The 22,754-nt window shown below is 43.6% G+C and overlaps 2 protein-coding genes and 1 pseudogene across 2 annotated transcripts in view; 2 read left to right on the top strand and 1 right to left on the bottom strand.

Annotated features, from left to right (window-relative positions):
• The first annotated feature begins 1,234 nt into the window (after positions 1-1,234).
• On the top strand, positions 1,235-8,172 carry LOC114453484 (ranBP-type and C3HC4-type zinc finger-containing protein 1-like; annotated as a pseudogene).
• A 680-nt stretch (positions 8,173-8,852) lies between these two features.
• Positions 8,853-20,192, top strand: oplah (5-oxoprolinase, ATP-hydrolysing). Its single transcript, XM_028433091.1, is given in 33 exon segments — positions 8,853-8,991; positions 9,622-9,835; positions 10,160-10,354; positions 10,815-10,876; positions 11,045-11,139; positions 11,142-11,193; positions 11,673-11,868; positions 11,938-12,103; positions 12,216-12,349; positions 12,469-12,541; positions 13,247-13,422; positions 13,526-13,666; positions 13,757-13,869; positions 13,957-14,127; positions 14,235-14,372; positions 14,546-14,684; positions 16,060-16,172; positions 16,319-16,470; positions 16,560-16,720; positions 16,797-16,898; positions 16,979-17,153; positions 17,661-17,795; positions 17,798-17,844; positions 17,929-18,075; positions 18,160-18,294; positions 18,407-18,437; positions 18,440-18,555; positions 18,658-18,778; positions 18,781-18,814; positions 18,902-18,963; positions 18,966-19,061; positions 19,195-19,292; positions 19,488-20,192. Coding segments are annotated over 32 exon segments (3,900 nt in total). The 5' UTR covers positions 8,853-8,991; positions 9,622-9,664; the 3' UTR covers positions 19,641-20,192.
• A 1,484-nt stretch (positions 20,193-21,676) lies between these two features.
• Positions 21,677-22,754, bottom strand: part of foxh1 (forkhead box H1) — a 2,423-nt gene continuing 1,345 nt past the window's right edge. The window contains 7 exon segments of the mRNA XM_028433319.1: positions 21,677-22,035; positions 22,038-22,122; positions 22,125-22,190; positions 22,192-22,293; positions 22,296-22,629; positions 22,631-22,682; positions 22,685-22,754. The exon segment at positions 22,685-22,754 is cut by the window's right edge and continues 4 nt beyond it. Coding sequence (XP_028289120.1) covers positions 21,803-22,035; positions 22,038-22,122; positions 22,125-22,190; positions 22,192-22,293; positions 22,296-22,629; positions 22,631-22,682; positions 22,685-22,754 — 942 coding nt within the window. The 3' untranslated portion in view covers positions 21,677-21,802.

Raw genomic sequence — 22,754 nt, 5'->3', positions numbered from 1 at the left:
AATCTTAATCTTAATCTTAAATGTGATCATAATTTTCTGATGTGAAATTTTGTGTTGTGTTTTCAGAGGAGTAAAACAGGAGTGCAAGTTCTTTGATGAAGTTCAGTTGATACAGGTATTTGGCACAAAGCATGTAAAAGTCAGCCCCTAATATTTGGCGTATTAAGGCTACAAGTTGAGCCTCTTAGTGTCCTATCTTGTGTATGGGAGGTATGTCTGTGGCTTGGGTTAGTCTGGATCTTCACCCCAGACCTACTTGCCTTGGGAACTCCAGGCAACATAGTTCTGAGGATCACTAGACCATGCAAGCCCTTCTGCATGGTCTCGATCCTAGAAGGGAAAAATGTTTTGTTTGTTTGTTTATTGCTGTTGTTTTTTGTTCTATTTTTGTTTTTTGCGTGGTTATTTGTTTATTTATTTTGCTTTAAAAATAAAAATAAATTATTATTATTATTATTATTATTAATAATAATAATAATAATAATAATAATAATAATAATAATAATAATAATAATAATAATAATAATAAAAATCTTGAATCTGTTTTTGGTTCCTGGGCCAGCTTTTTATTAAAGATTTTAAAACTTTTAAAAAAAAAGCTGTGGCATACTGTGCAGTGGTGGCATACTGTTCCATTAACTGTTGGGGTCACCGATGTATACACACTATTTGTATACAGAGTGTTCTCTGTATCCTTTTATTATAAGAATGCTTTAATGTCAGGCACCATCCTGTCCATCACAACATGTAAACAAAAAATCAACAAAGGAGCAAAACAATAATGCTGAGGGAATATGGTGGTTAATGGTGATGATTTCTTGAATCTCGTAAATAACACAATAATGCTGTATATGTGTATGAGTGTTGTATGATTATTAATCTCTCTTCCTTCATCTAAAATGTAATATTATTTGAAAAATAAAAAACATCTTAATTAAGATTTGTGTAAACACCATATTATTAATATCATCCATCTATTTTGTAAATGGGATGCTCTGCTGCCCCTTGGTGGTGACATGTGTACATGCACATGTTTTGTTTACACTAAAATCATAAACACAAATATGAGAGGAGCTGCACACATGGCTCAGCGTGAAATATTAACAAAGCCTGAAAACAGAGGAGCAGCCTGACCTCAGCTCTCATGCGGCTAATAAAAGCAGCAGATCTCATGAATATTACAACGGCTTACGTCGCTGCACAGACCGCGCATGCGCCACTGCGAAGTGAAAGCAACAACACACTGCTCGTTAGCTGTATCAAACTACTACAATAACGCTGCAGCTGGGACGGTCAGGGGGCACACAGAGGAGAGGAGGACGGTGTCGCTGCCTCACGGCTTTAATAAACGCAGAATCTGCCTGAATCGAAGCTTTTGTTGGAAACGGAAGAAGAGAGAAGTGAAACCTCTTTTTTTTGACTTTTTGGAAGTGCTTCTGAACAGTTGACAGTCTCTGGCTTCCTGTGAGAGGGTATCACATATCCAGCGACAACATACAATGTGAAAGGACGGACACGTAGATTAACACCACAGCAGGTAAAACACACCACGACCGTGTGTTTGTTTTCTTCAGGATGTCACTGAGTTCAGGCGGTTGGACTCACAGCCAGGGGAACACACCGGAGCAGTCCGCCGCCGCCGCCGCCCTCCTCCCCAGCAGCCACCATGGAGGGGCCTCGGAATCACAACTTGGCTGCCAAACCGTCCTTATGTCGGTTCGGGTGTCTGTGTGCCATTCTGGTATTCGGCCGCTGTGTCTTCCGGGAGCAGGTGATGAGTCACTCCGCCTGCAGCTCAGCATGGACCCGGGGAAATCCGGGGAATTCCGCCTGTCGCTCCAGGACAGCAGCGGGACTGGCCGGAGCGTGGTGAGTGGTGCTGGGGTTGTGTTTTGAGTGTGTGCATGTGCACTTTGCAGGTACTTTATATAAGAGTGCACTCCCAGTGCAAGCATGTCAGGTTTTAGTTAATATTTTATGATGAAATATACCATAAATTAAAGCGGCAGTTTACAAACACACACACACACACACACACAAGTTTCTCATGTTTGAATGTGCAACGTGACATTTTAACATTTTGACAAACAACCCCTCTACAGGGTCATGGACACAGGTGCATGTGGATATAAGTTTGGCACAAATGGAAACTCATTGTAGACAGTAAACAAGGAGCTTACATAAGTATCCACAGAGCAGATCATTGATAAAATAACAAGCAGTTTTTTGTAACAAAACTCACTTGTGGAAGGTTTCTGCAGGGCAGAGTGTCCTAGAAACCTTCCAGATTTAAGAGTGCTGATGTGTAGCTGTGTCTTGAATCTACTTATGTACAAAAGTTTCATATAATGTGCAGAGAAGCTTGATATTAAGTATTGTAGGATATTTGTGTAGCCTTGGAAACACAAAAAAATGATATGTTGTGATGTTTTTTGTTGAAACCTTGCTGCAGTTGTCTGTGATTCTTTTGCCCTCCCTATTTCTTCCTGCTCTCACTCGCTCCTCCTGCTTTTCCAGACCATCGCTGAGTTTGACCTGAGGTCCGTAAGCTATGAGGTGAAGTCGCCAAAGTGTCACGAGCTACGTTTGGTGGCCCCTCCACATGACCGCATCAGCTTCAACTTCCGCTGTGAGCAGGAGGCCCAGGAGTGGGCTACTGTGTTGATGTCGTCACTGAGAGAAGCACACAGAGGTCAGTCACCCACCTTCACAAACACTCACTGTTTTGTATCTCGTCGTCTTGTGTAGAACTTTTTAGGACACTTTTGCCCTGTAGAAACCTTTGAGAAGTGAGTTTTATTTTTTTTTTTGCAAAAAAAGCTTTTTATTTTTTTTAATGATCTGTTATGTGGGCACTTATGTAAGCCCCATGTTTACAGTTTGTACCACTGAATGATAAGAAATGGGCTACATGGCAAAATATTTGCAAACACTTTTGTTTTGTTTTTCCCTCTATCATCTGTTAAAAAAACTTGTTGGTCATGATGCCAGCATGTCCAGAGATACAGTTAGGACAGTTCTGTGTGTATAGCTTATGTGCTAACTGTTTCCACAGCTCATGACTGTGCTCAGGGGAGGCTTGTTTTCTCAGAACTGCACAGTTTTGTGAGACATAATAAGTATGAAAGTGATGGTGTGATATACAAATTAGCCCTAGGCACCAAACACAAGAGCCTGTTTGTTGACGACAGAGCTCATTGTAACCCTCTCTAAGTGAAGATGGAGTAGCAGGGGTTAACAGGTGCTCTCCCTGACTTACACAAGCAGCATGAATATGGATGCATGAAGATCAATGACAGCAGCCACGTTCTGTAGTGGAAGCTTCAGACAACAAATTCCTATTTCTTAACAAAGAATTCACTAATAGAAGGGGTTTGTTTAAAAGCCAGTGTGTGTTTTTTCATGTCCTCTAAATACATGTTTTGTTGTTTTTAACTTCAGTAGCCCCTCCAGATCAGGATCCAGATCATCCCTCTGATGGTCTCCATCTTCAGAACACCTTGGTTTTGCAGCGAACAGGGTGTGTGTGTGCATCTCTGAGTCCATTCATCATACATTAAGCACCTCTGCATATTGTCTCTTCACTGTGGGACTCTTCTGTCTGTCATTGTGCATGTTTGTTTGATTCATCTCTAGAGGACACATGCATAGAGTTGACCAGAGCCATAGAGGCAGGCGACATGCAGTCTGGCGTCTGTCTTTGCTGCCACACTTGCCCGTCAGCATGCGGCACTAAAGATCCAGCCCACTGCCAAAGATTATGAAGACAATGAAATCAGTAGGAGCATGATTATTGATCCTGTTTTGTTTTAACATTTTAAAGCACAGTTCATTCAAAGTTTCTTGTTAGATAATTTTGTCTGGTTTGTGTTTCAGTTTGACTGTTGTAGTGGAGGATTCATCCTCATCCTGTTGTGTTACTGTGAAAGTTTTCCCACACATGGCCACTGCCTCATTGAACAGCAGGTATTAAAAACTATGACATATTTTTCCAGAGTATTACCATTATTATTCGACCCCGTTGTGGACATCCATTTCTTCCACTGTCATTTAGATGTTTCTTGAATATGGCTTCCACCCACGGGTGCAGCGCTGGGTGATCGGTCAGTGCTTGTGCAATGACCAGCGTCCTCTTGCTTCATACGGGGTTCGTCAGGATGGTGACACGGCCTTTCTGTACCTCCTGTCTGCCCGCCACGCTCGCTTGACCCTCCAGGTCCTCCAGCGGATCAGGAGAGTGCCCTCCTCCTCAGTCCTCCACCTTTGTTTCAAAATGCTTCATCTCCCGCTGCCTCCATGAATGGCCCCTCGTCTCAGGGCTGGAGGCCTTACACCACCCTTCCTCCTAAACTGCATACGAACAGCAACATAGTTGAGGATGCCATTAATGTGTGGGTTAATGTGTTTTAATAGCTGGTTATGTTCAATGTCAATGAAAGGAAGTCAGAATTATTCTACCATATTTAGGCAGCAAATAAGAGGGGGTCCTTACATTGGGTTTTTTTAAAGAATGAGCAAATATTTTCCTGCCCTGGTTAGTGCAGCTGTACAACACATAAGAAAGCAATGATGAGAGAGAATACTATATTTTTTCCTCTTCGGTGGAGCAGAAAGACATAACATCAGTGAGATCAGAGATCTCATCAACCTGGAGATGTCCCAACTCAATGAAGCACTGATCCCCAACACACAAGTAATGCATAGACACTATTCTATAAAAACTGAGCCTGTCGTCTCCTCTGGAGAAGCTGGTAAAGAATATACTACTCTTTGTTTTCAGGGTTGGTCGTGCCCCCTCTTGCACCTACATAAATAAACCGACGCGGCCTGGTTGTGAGATCTGCAGCACAGATCGCCCTGAGAGCTACATCATCCCAGGTGGATACCAACCTGACGCATGGAGCTCAGGCGGATCCAGCAGGAGAAGGAGGCTATCAGACAATACCAGCAGGTACAGAAAAACAACACACACACACACACCCATGACACTGTGCACACTATACAAACACAATCAACACAAGGGTCCAAATTAAGAGAAAATATGCAGAATCGTGTTAATAAGGATGAAATTGATTCAAAGCTGAATTGAATTTAAAGTTTCCGGCTCTCTCAGGTTGACTCTCTTCTCTTCTGTCTCTGTTTTTTTGAAGGAGAAAGGGAGAAGAGAGGTGCTGAGGAGTGCCGGGCCTCATAACAACTCACTCCTGTTTAACCTGGACCAGGACTACTGAACATACACAGGCATACTACACTCCATGTTTATTTATCTTCTGTTCACAAACACACAAAGCAAAACATTTTTACACACTTGAATCAAAAGCACCACTTTCTGTTTTTTTGAATGTACATTAAGGAGCTCGACTGAGGGTCACTGTGACCACTGAAGGCTGTGTAAGCCCTAGTTCCTCCCTAGTGTTGGGAGGAAGAAGTGCATGTGTTGGTGCAGATGCACCTTTATCTCTGGTGCTTTTGCATGTTCATGAGCTCTTACATAAGACGTGACACTGACACATTAAATATATATATATATAGCCATATATTAAGGAGGCTATAAATAATATTTCATATATTGACAATCCACATGGATAATCATGATCACTGCAAATTTTCAACATTAGTGGCTTTTTTAATGAACATATTAGATTGCCACTAATTGAATGTATTTGTTAATTTTGCACTGTAATGTATATACTCTGTGAAACAGATAAAAATAAAATGTTTTTAATCAGAGAGTGTCTGTATGTGTATGTAATTTAATTATCGACATTATCATGTAATATGCCCCCAAAACAACACCACTCCTTCTCCCAGGCAAAGGAAGAGGAGCGAAGGGAGAAACTTTGCCCGGCTCGTGATGATGGACGGCCAGGATCTGGTGCCTAACCCTGAGCCTGTGGATTGCAGGATCTGCTATGTGGACCTACAGCCAGGAGAGGGCGTCCTGCTGAGGGAGTGTCTCCACTGTTTCTGCAAGTAAGTTTGTCAACTTTTTTGTCTTTACAGATATGAAGTGTGTAATTCTGCTTGTTTGATTGAGTACTGTGTGTTTGCCTCTGCCCAGAGAGTGCCTACGCTCCGTCATCATGCTGAGCGAGGAGCCAGAGATTTCCTGTCCCTACAGAGACGACGCGTACTCCTGTTCCCGCTCCCTGCAGGAGAGGGAGATCAAAGCAGTGAGTTACATCAACTAGCAGCTTTTCTTTTTGGAGACACTAGGTTAAGATGCTTTCTGCCTTCCAGTTGGTCCCAGCAGAGGAGTATGAGCGCTGGCTGCAGAGAGGTCTGTCAGTGGCAGAGTCCCGTGTGAGGGCAGCTATCACTGTGCAACTCCTGACTGTCTGGGCTGGTGTGTGTACGAGGACACTGTCAATGTCTTCCACTGCCCTGTCTGCAGGAAACACAACTGCCTCATTTGCAAGGTTTGAAATATACACTGTACATGACATACCACAGACATCGAGCTTTTAAAGACCATGAAAAAAATGTTATTTTTTTTCTTGTTTTTCAGTCTATCCATGAGGGAATGAACTGTAAGCAATACCAGGATGATCTTGCAGCCCGTGCTATAAATGACTCTGCAGCAAGGAGGACAACACAACTACTGAAGGTGAGAGATTACACAGAGTGCTGTGCTCACAGATCGTCCACCACATATTCTCTAATCGAGCATTGTTTCTGGCAGACTCTTGTGCAGTCAGGGGAGGCCATGCACTGTCCCCAGTGTGGCATCATTGTGCAGAAGAGAGATGGATGTGATTGGCTGCGTTGCACTGTCTGTCACACTGAAATCTGTTGGGTGACCAGAGGGCCCCGTTGGGGGCCAAAGGTAGGAAACATTCTTCTCCTATTAAGCAACGAAAGGTAATATTTTTTACAAGCACTACAGTGTATAGTGGAAATTACTTTTACACCATTCAAATGTCTCCCGGTTCCTTGATACTGAGGTTACAGGTATCTCAAAAAGGGTCTTCATTACACTATAATAATACGCATATATCAGTCAAAAATGATAAAAGTGATATTTATTTGCTGAGTATATATTTCTGGGAAAGAATTATGCATTTTTACATATCCTCTAATTCTGTTCCTGTTGAAGGGTCCTGGAGACACCAGTGGAGGATGTCGCTGCAACGTCAACAATCAGAAATGTCACCCTAAATGCCAAAACTGTCACTGAAAGGGTCAAGAGTGTTCGGAATGTTGGAGGGAATAAGCAACTAAACTTGAAAAAAGGATTGAGACACAACTAGCTGTGCAGGAATCATTAACCCTGTTTCATAACTGGAGATGATTCCCTCTATGAATAACTAAAACAATATTTTTACATTCAGCTTCACCTCTCACAAACTAACTAAACTAAACAGGGTTTGTTACCTTTAAATTAAATGACAATTTCATAACTACGCCAGATACAGTATTAACTGAATATGTGTGGTGTTTTTGTTTTTTAGATGTTTGCACTGCAGATGTAGCAATACAGGTGTGCTGTTCTAGTTACACACCTGGATGCATTACATTAAACAGAAGTGACCTTATTGTTGTGCACAAAATCTGTAGCAGGTTGTTTATGATTAATTTTACTGGGAAATGTGACACAAGTCTTGGTGTGTTCTTGATATGCAATTTTCTGCATAGGGATAGAGCTGCCAAGCGCTCGGAGTATATTTTTGTGTGTGATAGTTGCGTGCCTTGTTTGGTTTGAAACGTGTTTGATATTGACCTGAGGCTGTTTATTACTCACATACTTCTGTATATGGCACAGAGAAGAGGTCAGTGACACAGTGTTCATACAGCTCTGCTGACAAGCTGAGTGCATTGTGTGACATCACCAAGAAATGATTAAGTGTGTCGATTAATAGATGTATTTTATTTGTAAGAGAAACCAAATGTAAACACCTGTTGTCAATAAGCTCGTATTGCTGTTAAAGGAAGTCAAATGTACGGTGATATTATCCAGTATACTTAAAAACCTCGTACCTATGGAGATATTCAGAACAGTTTCTAATCCCTGTATGCATGACTGCACTCTCTGTTCACCACAACTCCTCAACTACACTACTGCCCACCACTGACAAGCCATAAATAGGTCACTCACTGTGGTTAAGTGTCGGCACTGTTTTGCTGATGTACTGTTAATGTGCCTTAATTATAAATAAATAAATACTCTTTAAACACAGATGTCTGTGTCATGTTTATGCTGGAATGGTCACATTATTGTGAATGTTTGTGTAAATTGTGTTTGTCTTGTTCTTCACCACACGTCTGAATGATGACAGGAGCCAGGTGAGGGTGCCTGGGCACCTTGACGGCCTCCTTTATGCTTTCTTTTCAACAGTTTACCAGAAGTTTGCTCGGCATGGCGAGCTAGTTGGAAGCTGAACAGGTAGCCGACATGTTGGAGACGTTTGGAGTGACGGGGGATCCAACGAGAGGAGCTGAAGGGGAGCTGAAAGGTCAGGGGTCAGCTCCTCATAATGTCAACACCACCCTAAATATAATAAAAAAGCTTGATTTATTTCTTTAACGCTGTCCACTTTATATTTTACCACACGGTAGCTTGGCAGCTGTTGATTCAGATGGATCACCTTTATTTATATGCACAGGGTTGTTTATATATTTAGCTGTGGTGGAGTCCATCATTCCAGCACATTGTGCGCTGAATTTTAATGACATTTAATGTGTTTTGTGCTTCATTCTTGATAAAAAAATGGCCTATTTCTCAGCACTTTTGTGGTAATTTATTTATTTTATTTGCCTTCACTGTGTACTCATTCAACACAGCTGCTCAAATTTCAGACCGGGGGCTCCTTACGGGAGGGGCGGAGTTAAACCCGCAGGCAGCCGCACGAGGAACCAGCTCCTCTCCGTCGTTGGCTGGTCTGGTTTTATCCTAAGGCGAGCGTGCAGAGAGAGGAGGTGAAGGGAGGAGCAGGATCTAACGGATTATCAAAGATTACCACACCGTCGGTGCCTGTGCAGCAGCAGCAGCAGCAGCAGGTGAGTTTCAGACGTCGTGCTCTTTCTGTCTTCGTTGCTTCGTGTAACATATTGTGCGACACCTTGCACTTGGCCTCGCAGCCTGAAGAGGCTGCAGCCTCCACAGTCCCTGAATAGCAGCAGGAGTGCTGGAGTGGTTTGCATGCAGGCTGTGCAGCTGTCTCACTGCTTGCCAACAATCTCCTGCACAATCCGCCGAACTTATGGTGACCTCTCATTTATGGCGGCGGCGTCCTCGGTGGTAGTCCTGCAGGGGTCCTGTGGGATTTGCACGAGTTGCTGTGATGCAATATTGCTTCAGTTCATTTTAGATTGTGGATCATTTTCCATGCACGTTGATTTAAAGTCACACAAGCTTTTTGCACAAATAATATATTTGTTCTTAGAATTGGATTTATTTTTTTAATTAAAGTGCCAGTAAATGGGATTTGTGGGGTAGAGATGCATTAGTAGTGTTGAAGTCTTGTACAGGACAATGACAAAACCATGGAGCACAATCAGCACTGGTAGTAGCTGATTAAACAGAAGATATGACTCTGAGAATGCTTTCTGTTATCTCAGTTGTTCCCTTATCAGCCCAGTATTGTATTGTAGCCTTTATAATCCCTCTCTGACTCCGCTCCACAGACTCAGGAGCACCACTTCTCTCTCTGCACCTGTCTTCCCTATGGCTGAAACTCAGGGGAAATTTGACTTTGCCATCGACCGAGGTGGCACCTTTACAGATGTGTTCGCCCGGCTGCCCGACGGCCGTGAAAGAGTCCTGAAGCTGCTGTCCCGGGACCCCCAGAACTACAAAGATGCTCCCACTGAGGGGATCCGCAGAGTCCTGGAGGAGGTAATGTGAAGCATTTCTGTTTTCATACGCACTCTCTCATACTGTCCTTAAATCACAACAAAAGAGCCTGACATGATTTTGACACGTGTTATGTGGCTGTGTAAAGCAGAGAAGTTGATTCAACTTCTTAAAAGATGGAAATGTGTGACCCTGTGGGTGTATAATCATTTCAAGATGAGAGTAGCATTCATCAAAACTTGCTTGATTGCTTTAAAATCTTGTGTTGTTGGATCATTAAATCAACAGTAAAATAATTCCAAAGCAAACCAAGATTATTGTTAAAAATCTTTATTAAAGTATGTAATTTTATGTATGTGTTGACAGGAAACAGGGCAGCCCTTTCCTCGCGATCAGCCTGTAGACACCTCTCTGATTGGCTGGATCAGAATGGGCACGACTGTGGCGACCAACGCACTGTTGGAGAGAGAGGGAGAAAGGACAGCTCTCCTGGTCACCAGAGGCTTCAAGGACTTGCTGCACATTGGCACCCAGGCAGGCCAAAGCTGTTTGATTTGGTCTGTAACACTTGATTTCTCAACCTGTGACAGTGAATAGTAAGCATTTAAGAACGTCAGCATTATGATGTTCTATTACATACATGGTTTTCATGAGTCATCAAAGTTAAGGGGCTCAAGTCTCTGCAACATAAGGGTTAGTTATTATGTTGTGTTACAGAGGCGGAGGTAGGGGGCAGGTCCTGGAGTTTGCTCCCAGACCAGCTGTTCCATTGGTTTAAGAGGCCGTTGTTACTGAACAGCTATAGAGGGTGTTCAATGGTTTAAGGCATGAACTGTAGGTTATTCTGCAAAATGTTGGAAGTTGTGCAGTTGTTGTTAACCTTGAAGGCCAAAAAATCAACCAGCAAAAATAAATATGAAACTGCACTTAAATTCAGTATTGATTTAACCTGACTCATGTTGACATACTTTCCAGCAGCTGTCTTGACTGTATGTGTTAAATTGTGTGTGTATAACAGGAGGTTGCGATGCCTGAAGTGCTTTATGAGAAGGTAATAGAGGTGGATGAGAGAGTCGTCCTTCAGCAAGATGGCTGCCAGCTGCCCAGGAAAGATCCAAAACATGTCGTCAAAGGTGAGAAAACAACTCAAGTGTACTGAAGTTAGATATAATATAATTAAATGTATTGTATTTTTGATAGTAAACACTTGGTAAGCAGCTCTGGATGAGAGCATTGCATCATAATTTGAAGTAATCCTGATAATCTGTGTGTTTCAGGCAGTACAGGGGATTCTCTAGAGGTGTGGAAGGAACTGGACATGGAGCAAGTGGAAAAGGACCTAGAGGGGTGTTGTCCTGTGGTATCACCAGTCTGGCTGTCCTGCTGCTGCACTCTTACACGTCAGTCACACAGCTTAAGATCCTATCCCATGATCTTATTTTCCTTTACATGCACATCTTCCACCTGAACTACTCCAAGAGCTGCTATCCCATAAACTCTGACTCCCCCTGTCGTTTTGGACACTGTACATGTCAGTGGGGTGTGGTGTCCAACAGCCGCTTTCTATTGTGCATGAAACCCAAGTGGCTTACGGGGTGGAAGTTCATGTTTTCTTCCCATCCCTCCCACTGTTTAGCTGGAGTCTCCACCCATTTGTTCTTTGAAATCCGTTCAGACGTGAAGACCTCTTACCTCTGCTTTCTGGAAACAAATCAGTTGGAAAGGCACTTTTATGTGAGCCAGCAGTTTATGCTTCCTGTCACTTGTCACACACAAAGGACTGACATGCCTCCCATTCCACTGGGGAAAAGGTGCTTTGATGTGATAAAACAGCCGCACTGTGTGTATGGATGCATTCCACCTCGTCTCTCTGTTTCAGATGGTCCGATCATGAGAAAGCAGTGGGCTCTCTGGCACGTCGTCTGGGCTTTGCTCAGGTGTCTCTCTCCAGCGAGGTCATGCCCATGGTGAGGGCGGTCCCGCGGGGTTACACCGTCTGCGCTGACGCCTACCTCACACCCAAAATTCGTCAATATTTAAAGGGCTTCACCTCTGGCTTCAAGGGTGCCTTGAAGGTATGTGTGAAAAATGAACAAGAAGTGAAACCCCTCCACCCAGATTCTGAACCTGTCACCTCTGCTCAGGATGTGGATGTCCTCTTCATGCAGTCAGATGGAGGTCTGACTCCCATGGAGCAGTTTTGCGGTTCTCGGGCCATCTTGTCCGGCCCAGCTGGTGGTGTGGTGGGATACGCCATCACCTCCTACAGTCAGATGGAGAAAAAACCTGTGATTGGCTTCGACATGGGAGGTAGATGTGCACAGGAGGACTGAGCTACTCATACATTCAGTGTGTAGTTAATCCTTTGTAAAACTGTGTGTTGCACAGAACACAATTCACTCTGTTTTGTCATTTCCTCCAGGAACCTCCACTGATGTGAGTCGATATGCAGGCCAGTATGAACACGTGTTTGAGGCTACCACAGCTGGAGTCACCCTGCAGGCCCCTCAGCTGGACATCAACACTGTGGCTGCAGGTGGAGGATCCAGACTCTTTTTAGGTGAATTATACAAGTTTGAGCAAAATAAAATAAATAATACAAAACATATTTTCCCTACATTACATTTTTAAATTGCTTCTTATAACATGGCTTCTCTATTGTATGTGTGTTTTTCTTCAGGTCTGGGATGTTTGTAGTTGGACCAGAATCTGCAGGAGCTCATCCAGGACCAGCCTGTTACAGAAAAGGTAAGACGCAATGTTAGTTCATTTGATTCATCTGTCATTCATTTTTTAGCTTTACCAGTTTTCTCCTCACTGCTTTTTTGTCCTTCTTTCAGTCCACAACCTGGTGGTTAACTTTCATTCTCACCTTTTCTTTAAGTCCCTCTGTTTGTCACCCTCCACGTTATCAGACTAGAATCCACACACATGTAGCAGATTAGTGTGCCCTGCTCTGCTCCCTCTCACTGCTTCAGCTTAATAATCTGATTTATGTAACTAAAGAGGAAAAATTGGCCCCTCCTCTACTCATGGACCTGAACCACATGCTGCAATCTGTGCCTCCAAATCAAAGTTTGACGTCACCAGCAATCAGAACTGAACTGTCACACATCATCAACCACCCAGTCAGTATGCCCTGCAGAATGGGGCACAAACCCATGTGTGATGATATAATGCCAGTTTGCGTCATAGCTCTCAGTTTAAGCAGCAATCTATGCTCCCAAAGTGAAATTTGAGTCTGACTTGCCTTTTTTTCGTTGATGTTCCCTGTGGGAGAGTTGGGTAAAAGTTAGCTTTATTTCATATTGCATGATCCTCAGAACCTTTCACCAGATTTTTCACAGAATTATTTAAATATGAAACATTAAGTGTACAATGTATGCAAAAGTTGCCTATAAAAAATTGTCTTTTAAAAAAACAGATACCTGATTCCCTGTGGATCTTTCTTAGGTGGGCCTCTGACTGTGACTGATGCAAACTTGGCCCTGGGTCGCCTCCTTCCTTCCTTCTTCCCAAAGATCTTTGGGCCTGGAGAGAATGAACCCTTGTCCTTAGAAGACACCATGAAGCATTTCCATCAACTCACTGAAGAGATCAACCTCTTCCTGTCTTCTAACCAATCACAGGCAAGAATGTTTACTAAAATATTCTATAGTGTTTAAATTTTCATTACTATTTTGCATGGGTAATAAAGAGGCCAAAGTGATTTTTTATGTTTTGCATTTAAAGGTTGGGCCAAATGGGGACAAACACTCTCACAACAGCGTGTCGCCAAGCAGCTCCTCAAAGATGAGTGTGGAGGAGGTTGCTATGGGATTCATTCGGGTAGCAAACGAAGCCATGTGCCGACCGATCAGAGCTCTGACACAGGTATCTGATGTCTTTAAACCATGGGTGTCTTCAAATGTGTGGTTTATGCATTAAAACAATGTTAATCACATACCTCCCCCACTCCTGTAGGCCAAGGGACATGATACATCTCAACATGTGTTGGCATGTTTCGGAGGGGCAGGTGGCCAACATGCCTGCGCTATTGCCCGAGCCCTTGGGATGAAGACTGTCTTTATACATAAGTAAGGATGGTAAATTGTGTGTGAGAGAGAGAGAGGATTTGTAGGTGACAGAAAAAGTGATGCTTGTATATGTGTGTGTTTTTTTAGGTACAGTGGTGTGCTGTCAGCTTATGGTTTGGCTTTAGCAGATGTTGTGGAGGAGGTGCAGGAGCCGTGCTCACTGCAGTATGAGCAGCAGTGTTTCGGTGAGCTCGACCGGAGGGTGGAACAGCTCTCTAAGCGCTGCCGTGACACGCTCTGCGCACGTGGCTTCACCAGGTCAGGACCAACAAATCACCTCATGGTTGGGGTCGAGCTCCATGTACAGGTGCTGTGTTTGCAGTCTTGTTGACAGACATGCAGCCTTGTGTTTGTCTCCTCCTCAGCGGTCAGATAACCACAGAGGTTTTCCTCCACCTGCGTTACCAGGGCACTGACTGCGCCCTCATGGTCACTGCTGCCGGCAACCCCAGCAACGCCCAGTCCTGTCGAGCTGGCGACTTCCGTGGTGCCTTCACTAAACGGTTTGCCTTTTCAATACTGTACTAATGAATGGCATGTGTGTACACTCATTGCTGGCACCTTTCAGTGCTGTTTACATTGTGCAAACACACCAGCAGGATAATGTTTTCATATCAGGTAAGCTTTGTGTTCTCTGTTTCTGATACCGCACATGGTTTTCCTTTTCATCTTTCAGTTACATGAAGGAGTTCGGATTCACCATCCCAGATAGACCCATCATGGTGGATGACATCAGAGTGAGGGGTTGTGGAAAATCTGGTATAAAATCAGTGTTTAAACCAAAGACGGGACACAGGAAGGAGAAACCTGTCACAGTAAGTGGAGTCCCCAACAGAAAACATACATTTATGAAGTTAAACTTTCACAGGGTGTCCCGTCTTAAGAAGTTGATAAATCAATTGTGGGAAAATTAAGGCCCTTAAAAGGTATTGAAAAGTCTTAATCCCCATTTCATGAGGTATTACTTTTGATTCAAGCTTTGACTCCAGAAAGTATCCATGAATATTTATTTTCCTCTTCGTGATGTCACCCAACGGTGAACATGTGCGGAGGGATTTGTTGCTACTATGCGGGTTTTGCTAATTTGCCGTAGACCTGAGTGAGTGATAATAACGAGCCGGTAATGTTCGGGGGGGGGGGGTGACATGCTCGTAGCATTATGACAGACTGAACAACAGGTCTGACGAACAGTGTTATCTGACCTGTGTGGTTCATCCATGAAGGCTGATTCACTCTGACTGACAGCAGTCAGCTGGTTTTAAAGAGTTATAGTACATGGTTACATGACGATCGCCCAATTTAATTTTAATTCACATTCACCAGATAGATAAGTGAGGAGTGACTGCCAGAAAATACAGAGAGAAAGCAAACAGAGAAATGAAGAGTGCTGTATGAACTTTGACTCTTCATTATGGATTTCTGACAGGCAGACTTGTTGGCTAGTTTGTCCATAATTTGAATGCGTACTATCAGCATTAAAATATTTTTATATAACTGTTCATTATACAAGGTCCAAATTCATTTCAGGATGATATGATTATTAAGCCTGTTCATATAGAATGTACTGATGTGTACAGAAATATATGGACAGTGATTAAGAACAAACTGTGGTGTGCGGGTGGGTGTTAAGATGTGGTGCACCTAAATTTTGTGCTGGTGCACCTAAGAAAAAAAGTTAGGCGCACCAGTGCAACAAGTTAGTCTAGAGCCCTGCCCATACTAGGCACATGTCTAAAATTTTGATCATGATGTAATAAGTTATTGTTCCCCTGAAAAGGACACAAACTCCCCTGAAAGCCTACTTGACTGGATTTTCTGAAAATCTGGGTTTCCTGAAATAAATATAGTACAACATGCCAGTGCATGTTTATTCGCTGTCTAATAACCGCAATGCAGTGTTTGTTGCCAACCATGAGAGGCGGGCTACTAAATTCACTATGTTTTTAGCGAATCAATATACCTACGTTAAGTTTAATGTATTCAGCTCATTTCTGTTCAACTGCAAACTACAACTGTTAAAGATGTGTTCCTAACAACAGCTTAAAGGGGGCGATGGGGTCTTAAAATATTTTTGAAAGGTTTTTAAAAGTCTTAAAAAGGTATTGAAATTAACCTCAGGAGTCCTGCATATACCCTGTTTCAGTTCTGTCATTGAAACTATTTAATTATTTCATTTTATCTCTGCTGTAGATGACCAAGTGTTACTTTGAGGGTGGTTACCTTGACACCAGCGTGTATTTGTGGGAAGAGTTGCCATGTGGTCACAGCATCCAAGGACCAGCGATCATCATTGACAAAAACAGGTTAGCATTCTGTCAGTAAAAACTATTGTCACTGTGAAAGAAGGTGGATGAATGTGTAGCCTCAGATACATTATACTCACATACTCTTAACTTTAAATGAAATTGAAATATCTATTCACTCTGTCTGCCTTCATATCCTTTATCAGCACCATACTGGTGGAGCCATGCTGTGAGGCCCAACTGACAGAAGGGGGCGATGTTTGCATGACTGTTGGCTCAGACCCTCACTGCGCTTTGGGGACTGAGCTCAACACTGTGCAGCTCTCCATCTTCTCCCATCGCTTCATGAGCATAGCAGGTAACACTGACAGGAGGATGAGAAAGGAGAGAAAGTGAGGGGTAGTTAGGAAGTGTTAATTTTTTTTCTGTCTCTCTTGATCCATATAGAGCAGATGGGAAGAGTTCTCCAGAGGACCTCCATCTCCACAAACATCAAGGAGCGTCTGGATTTCTCCTGTGCTGTGTTTGGACCAGATGGAGGTCTAGTGTCTAACGCACCTCATATCCCCGTCCACCTGGGGGCCATGCAAGAGACAGTCCAGTTCCAGGTGAGGTGTTTTTTTTTTAAGCAGTCATGTTGTTGAAGCGAAAGCCTGGTCAGACCGATTCTTTCTCTGTGAGCAGATCAGATCACTGGGGAATAAGATGAAAGAAGGAGATGTGATTCTGAGTAATCACCCATGTGCTGGGGGCAGCCATCTGCCAGACCTCACAGTCATCACACCGGTAACTCAGCCTAGCTGACCCTTTCAGCATCATGCCTTCCTCTTTTAGTTTACCTCACTGCTTTCTTTCCTCCTCCCCAGGTGTTTAGGAAAGGCGTGAGCGGTCCTGTGTTCTTTGTAGCCAGCAGGGGCCACCATGCAGACATCGGAGGCATCACGCCAGGCTCCATGCCCCCCCACTCCACCTCCCTCCAGCAGGAGGGTGCTGTCTTCACTTCCTTTAAGCTTGTCACTGGTGGGGTCTTCCAGGAAGAAGGTAAGGAAATTAACCAAATGTTTTTGTGCAAGGACATTTTCCCTGTGACTAGCAACCATTGGAACCCCCAAAGGTCCCTGCCTGGAAAAAGAAACTTCAAAGTAAAAGTCCTTCACTTCAATGGAAACTTTTGGTGTCTTAACAAGGCTTTTATTGTGAAATTTATCATAAAAAATTTCCCAGAAGTAGAACACTGAAACCCCATTTTGGACCCAGTGAAACATGCTTTTATTATGTATATCCTATGACTAATGGTGAATGATTGAAGTGAGCGGAAGACATGGGGAACTGATTAAGTCATTTATGGGCTTAAACGTGAAAAAAATGTCAGATTGCTCATCTCACAGCTCAAATGTCACACCATCATTGAACACACTGTTATGGTCAGTTTTGAAGAAGCCTCAGAGATGACTGTTTACTCATCGTCTTCACTCCTTTAATGTTTATCTGCTTTTTCCTGCCACTGGATTCCTCTCTTGTCTCTTCCTCTCCTTTTCTCCATATCAGCTGTAACCGAAGCTCTGATGGCTCCAGCCCAGTACCCAGACTGCTCTGGCACTCGTAATCTCCATGACAACCTGTCAGACCTGCGGGCTCAGGTGGCAGCCAATCGGAGAGGCAGCCAGTTGGTAGGAGAGTTGATGACAGCTATGGGCTGGCAGTGGTTCAGGCCTACATGGGGTACATCCAGGTATTTGTGGCTATAAGTGAAAGAAAAAAAAATACTGTATTTTTATAATGCTGGTAGTAGAAATGGTTGCTGTGTGTGTTTAAGAGTAATGCAGAGCTGGCAGTGAGGGACATGCTAAAAGACTTTGCACGTCGCCGGGCGGCAACAGACTGGCTGCTTGGAGGGGGGTCAGAGGACTTTATGGATGATGGCACGGCAATCAGACTGAGGGTCCAGTTGAATGAAGAAGATGTGAGCATAGACACTTAATTACAAGGAATCATTGACAATAAAGTGGTGTATATAAAATAAATGTATATTCCTCCATCATTGCAGGGCAGCGCAGTGTTTGACTTCACAGGGACAGGAACCGAAGTGTGGGGGAACTGCAATGCTCCACGCGCCATCACCCTTTCTGCTCTCATCTACTGCCTGCGCTGCATGGTCGGACAGGACATTCCCCTCAATCAGGTAAAGGCGATCTTTTCTTACTTTAAATTAGTCTTGAGGCTGTAGGATGGTTACCGCCCCAATCAGAACGTATGTTTATTGTTTGTCTGTATCCTTAATGTTGTATTTTCAGGGTTGTCTTACACCAATCAAAGTCATCATCCCTCTGGCTCCATCCTTCAGCCTTCCCAGAATGCAGCTGTGGTTGGAGGAAATGTGCTAACATCCCAGAGAGTGGTGGATGTCATTTTTAGGGCGTTTGAGGTGTGCGCTGCTTCACAGGTAAGACACCACTGCTGTTTACTGGACAATTTCTGGGCATTTTTTATTCTGCATCAGCCTGATAAATTATATAGAGTATTAAAATGTTGCTCCTTACACCAGGGCTGCATGAACAACATTACTTTTGGCAATAAGAGTGTTGGGTACTATGAGACAGTTGCTGGAGGTGCTGGGGCAGGACCAAGCTGGAAAGGGCGGAGTGGAGTCCACAGTCACATGACAAACACCGCATCACTGACCCTGAGATTCTGGAAAAAAGGTGGGATGAAAAATCTAAATTCAGCATCTAGAGTTGTAGAGACTTGTGTGTTGATCTGTGTGTTGATGCTGCCCATCTGCTGTTCAGATATCCAGTGGTTTTAGAGCAGTTCTCTCTGCGGCCTGACTCGGGAGGTGCTGGGAAATACCACGGGGGGATGGTGTGATTCGTAAACTCTTGTTTAGGGACAGTGTCGTTCTGTCTGTGTTGACAGAGAGACGATCCACCCGCCCTTATGGCCTCCAGGGTAAGCTTCCTTCAGAAGTCCTCCACTTTACATTTTATTTCTCTTCCTTTCTAAAAGAAACACTGTTATTCACATATAATAGGATTTAACATAATAACTTGTGGGTTCTACTTTTCATTTATTTCTTGGTCAGGAGGTGAGGATGGTGCAGCAGGGCTGAACCTGCTCCATAGAGCAGATGGACGAGTCCTCAACCTGGGAGCAAAGACCAGTGTCAGCCTGCAGCCAGGGGTAAGAAGACTCTACTGGCACTACACATTCTAGTCTGATTAACTAAAAAATGGATTAGTAAAAAAGTCCTCTGATCTGCACATGTACATTAGGTGTATTCCAGTTTTTTTTTATAACGGGCATCAAAACTTAAAAAATCTGAATTGATAACATTTAATTTGTCCTAATCCAGGCTTCTTGTTTCTCCCTCTACAGGACATTTTCTGCCTTTACACCCCAGGAGGAGGTGGATATGGAACAGCAGAAGATGTAAACGGCGACCCTCAGACCAAACGAAGACGCTTGGATGAGACATTCCCTGAGCGGGGCAGCGTCTTTGAATACAGAATGGCACAGGAGGGAGTGTGAATGTAACAGACAGGCCAGAGCAGAGGAGGGAAACAGGTGGGAGGCTTACAGGAACAAAGACAGCGAGAAGGATTTTGTAAAAAGTGTTAAAAAGAAAAATGTAGGAGCAGCACTTAGATTATTATACTGTGAAATAATTCTATTCTAAAGTCTGCTGAGGCTAGTTATCAGCTGACCACAACTAGACAATGATTTGCAGAATAACTATCTATTTAAAATAAATATCACACATAATGAATCGTTCTAACAGTAGCAGTGGAATACAAAAAAATCAGGATATGAGCTGAAAGCCAAACTAAATATAACAATAAAATAAATTCTGATTTGGCACATAGTATCTCATTAACATTCCACTTGTTGGTTACAAATTTCTAATTTTAAATGAGGTTTTGTAGTCTTATGTAGCACAGTGTATTTTTGTAATTCTAGAAACAAGTTCCAGTTGAAGGCCTTATCTACACACACTCAACTGTACTAGAGATAAAAACCAGTCATGTGAAGCTAACAGCCACTTCATCTAATCTTCTGTTCATCTGTTTTTGTAACGGGACAAATAAAGCACACACATGCTAATGACATTGTTGATTTTTTTGTAATTAGTGCAACTCAATCATAGATATTGAATTGCATCACACTTCACAGGGTGGGGAGTGCATACACACACTGCAGCAAGCTAATGGTCACTGTTTAAAACACACACCCGACTACACAATCCAGCATGGCAGGTAGTCACACCCAGGACTGCCGTGTATCTGGGAAGGAGGGGTTGGGCATGTCCTTATGTTAAAAGCGATGTCCCCCTCCTCCCATCTTTTTGGGTCAGGAATGAGCAGAGGAGGAGAATGGTGAGTGAGTGCAGGCATGCATAGGCAGCAGATAAAGAGATAGCAGCCACGGCAGGGGAAGAGCAGGAGGCTGACGGCTGGGACTGTGATGTAAATCAGATGGCTGTGTGAATGTGCTGGAAACTCCCAATACAAAGGCTATGGACTGTGGATCAAAGATAGTTTCCTTGTTATAGATCAGAACTCTTGTAATAAAACCATCTGTCATGTGAGAGTGAGATTTGAGACTCATCCCCTGCTGCTTTTGCCTGGAATCTCTCCATTTTTATCCACCAGCTGATCTGCAGCTACATAGTTTAGAAGCGGTGTTCTTATAGGAGAGTCTGAATGGTTAGAAAGGCAGCAGTTTAAAGATAATTCAAAACACTAAGAATCACTTAAAAAACAGCATTTTATTACGTACCCTGCTCAACTCCATAACTTTCTTTGATACTTAAAACATCTGAGTCACTCAGAACTGTACAAACCTTTACAAGACCACAAGAAAAATCACAAAAAAATAACAAAAACATTCACCTGTCAAGATAGCCAGACAGTTACAGTGTAAGAGGTTCCTCTGGAGTTTGTAATGAGATTAAAACAGTGCAAATAACTGGCAGTGCAAAGTCAACACGGACACCGGTCCTGGTCTGAGGTAGATGTGCAGTGATATGATCGTCTCCAGTGTGAAAACTCTGCAAAATCACTTGAACTCATTCTTTACAACTGTGCAGGGGTTTAGAAAAAGTGAGTTCACGTGCTGAGTAAAAATGCAGGAATCTTCTGTGTTCTTTCCAGTTACAAGTCATAATAATAAACAGGGAACATCTCTAACAGTCCATGCTGAAGCAGGAAAACATTTGCAGTTTGTGTTGGCAGGATAAAAACATCTGTAGCTCTGTAACATCTGTAATCCCATTCACTATGCACATAAAATACATTCAGTAGTCACAATAGGTAGAAAATATTTAAATGTATGAAACCAAAGTCATGCCAGTAAAAACAGTGCAAACATGATTGGCAGTGCAAAGAGCTTGTAGTAGCACACACTAATTTCATTGAAAGATTGAGGTAGATTCATGTTTTGTTATATAGTTTGAGGTAGTTTTCCTTCAATAAAAACCAATGTGACACTCCACAGACTCATTCTAAATGAGCAGATGTTCCTTTTAAAATTGTGACAATAATAAGACCATCGAAACCACTGGCTGCAGCTTAACACCTTTTACACTGAGACAGTCCCTTGAGCTGAAGGTGATGATTCAGACTTGAAATGTATTTCTTCTGTGGAATTGGATTTAACCTCCCAGCATTCAACAGTGTTCTGTAGAGAGTCAGTTAGTACTGATGGTACCCATTCAGGGGAGCCCCATTCTGCAGGGCATACTGACTGGGTGGTTGATGATGTGTGTGACAGTTCTGATTGGATGGTACTAGTACGTCAAACACACTCTTATTTGGAGGCACAGATTGCAGCATGTTGTCCAGGTCCATGAGTAGTGGAGGGGCTTGAACTGAAACCCGTCTGCTGGGGAGGATTGGCCAGTATGCATGGCTTAAGAAGTGACCATGTCCACTGGAGAGCTGCCATAGCCATAAAAAGGTAGACCGCCATGTAGCTGCATTAGAGGACCTCCGTTGAAACGCATGCTAGGTGGAGAGCAACAGCGTTTGGGGGGGCATATTTAGCGTAAGAAGTAGGGAGCTCCATGGAGGCGCAGCAGCAGCTCCCGTCTGGCTAATTTGTGCAGTGGTGGCTTGTAGTCCTCATAGCCATCTGAACCTGCTTCACCATCAGGAGGCACACGCTTCCCAGACAGCCCTTTCACTCGTCATCAGAGGACGAGGTCGAGGCTGGGCTTGCAGAGCTGGCAGAGGCACTACGTGCAGAGGAGGCATAGCGAGGCCGTAAAACTGGAGAGTGTTGAGGCCGCTCCACCTCCCCCCAGCAGTCCCTGGTAGGAACATCTACATCCCCAGAAGCATTAGTTGGCCGCAGACTGTGTAGCAGAGAGTCAATGGCGAAGGAGGAGTCCAGCTTGGGTCGGAATAAGTCCTCCTGTGGTGGGGAAGGGTTTCCAGAACGCATGGTCGGGAGGTGGGTCACAGGATCAGGAGGCGGCTCAGATTCAGGCTTGTACCCTTGCAGGATGTAGGGGGCCAGAGCTGGGCAAGACTGTTTCATCCTTTCGTGATACGGCTGTGTTCTGTCTCTTAGAAGCTCCAGAGGGACACGGCTCAGCTCCACTGCCCAGAAATTACCTTTACCCTTAGGCTTACCAGGGTCCTT

This window comes from Parambassis ranga, chromosome 20, assembly GCF_900634625.1.
Source record: "Parambassis ranga chromosome 20, fParRan2.1, whole genome shotgun sequence".
NCBI classification, from domain to species: Eukaryota; Metazoa; Chordata; class Actinopteri; family Ambassidae; genus Parambassis; species Parambassis ranga.
Note: the sequence above shows the minus strand (reverse complement) of the source record. Positions and strands in the feature narration are given on the sequence as shown.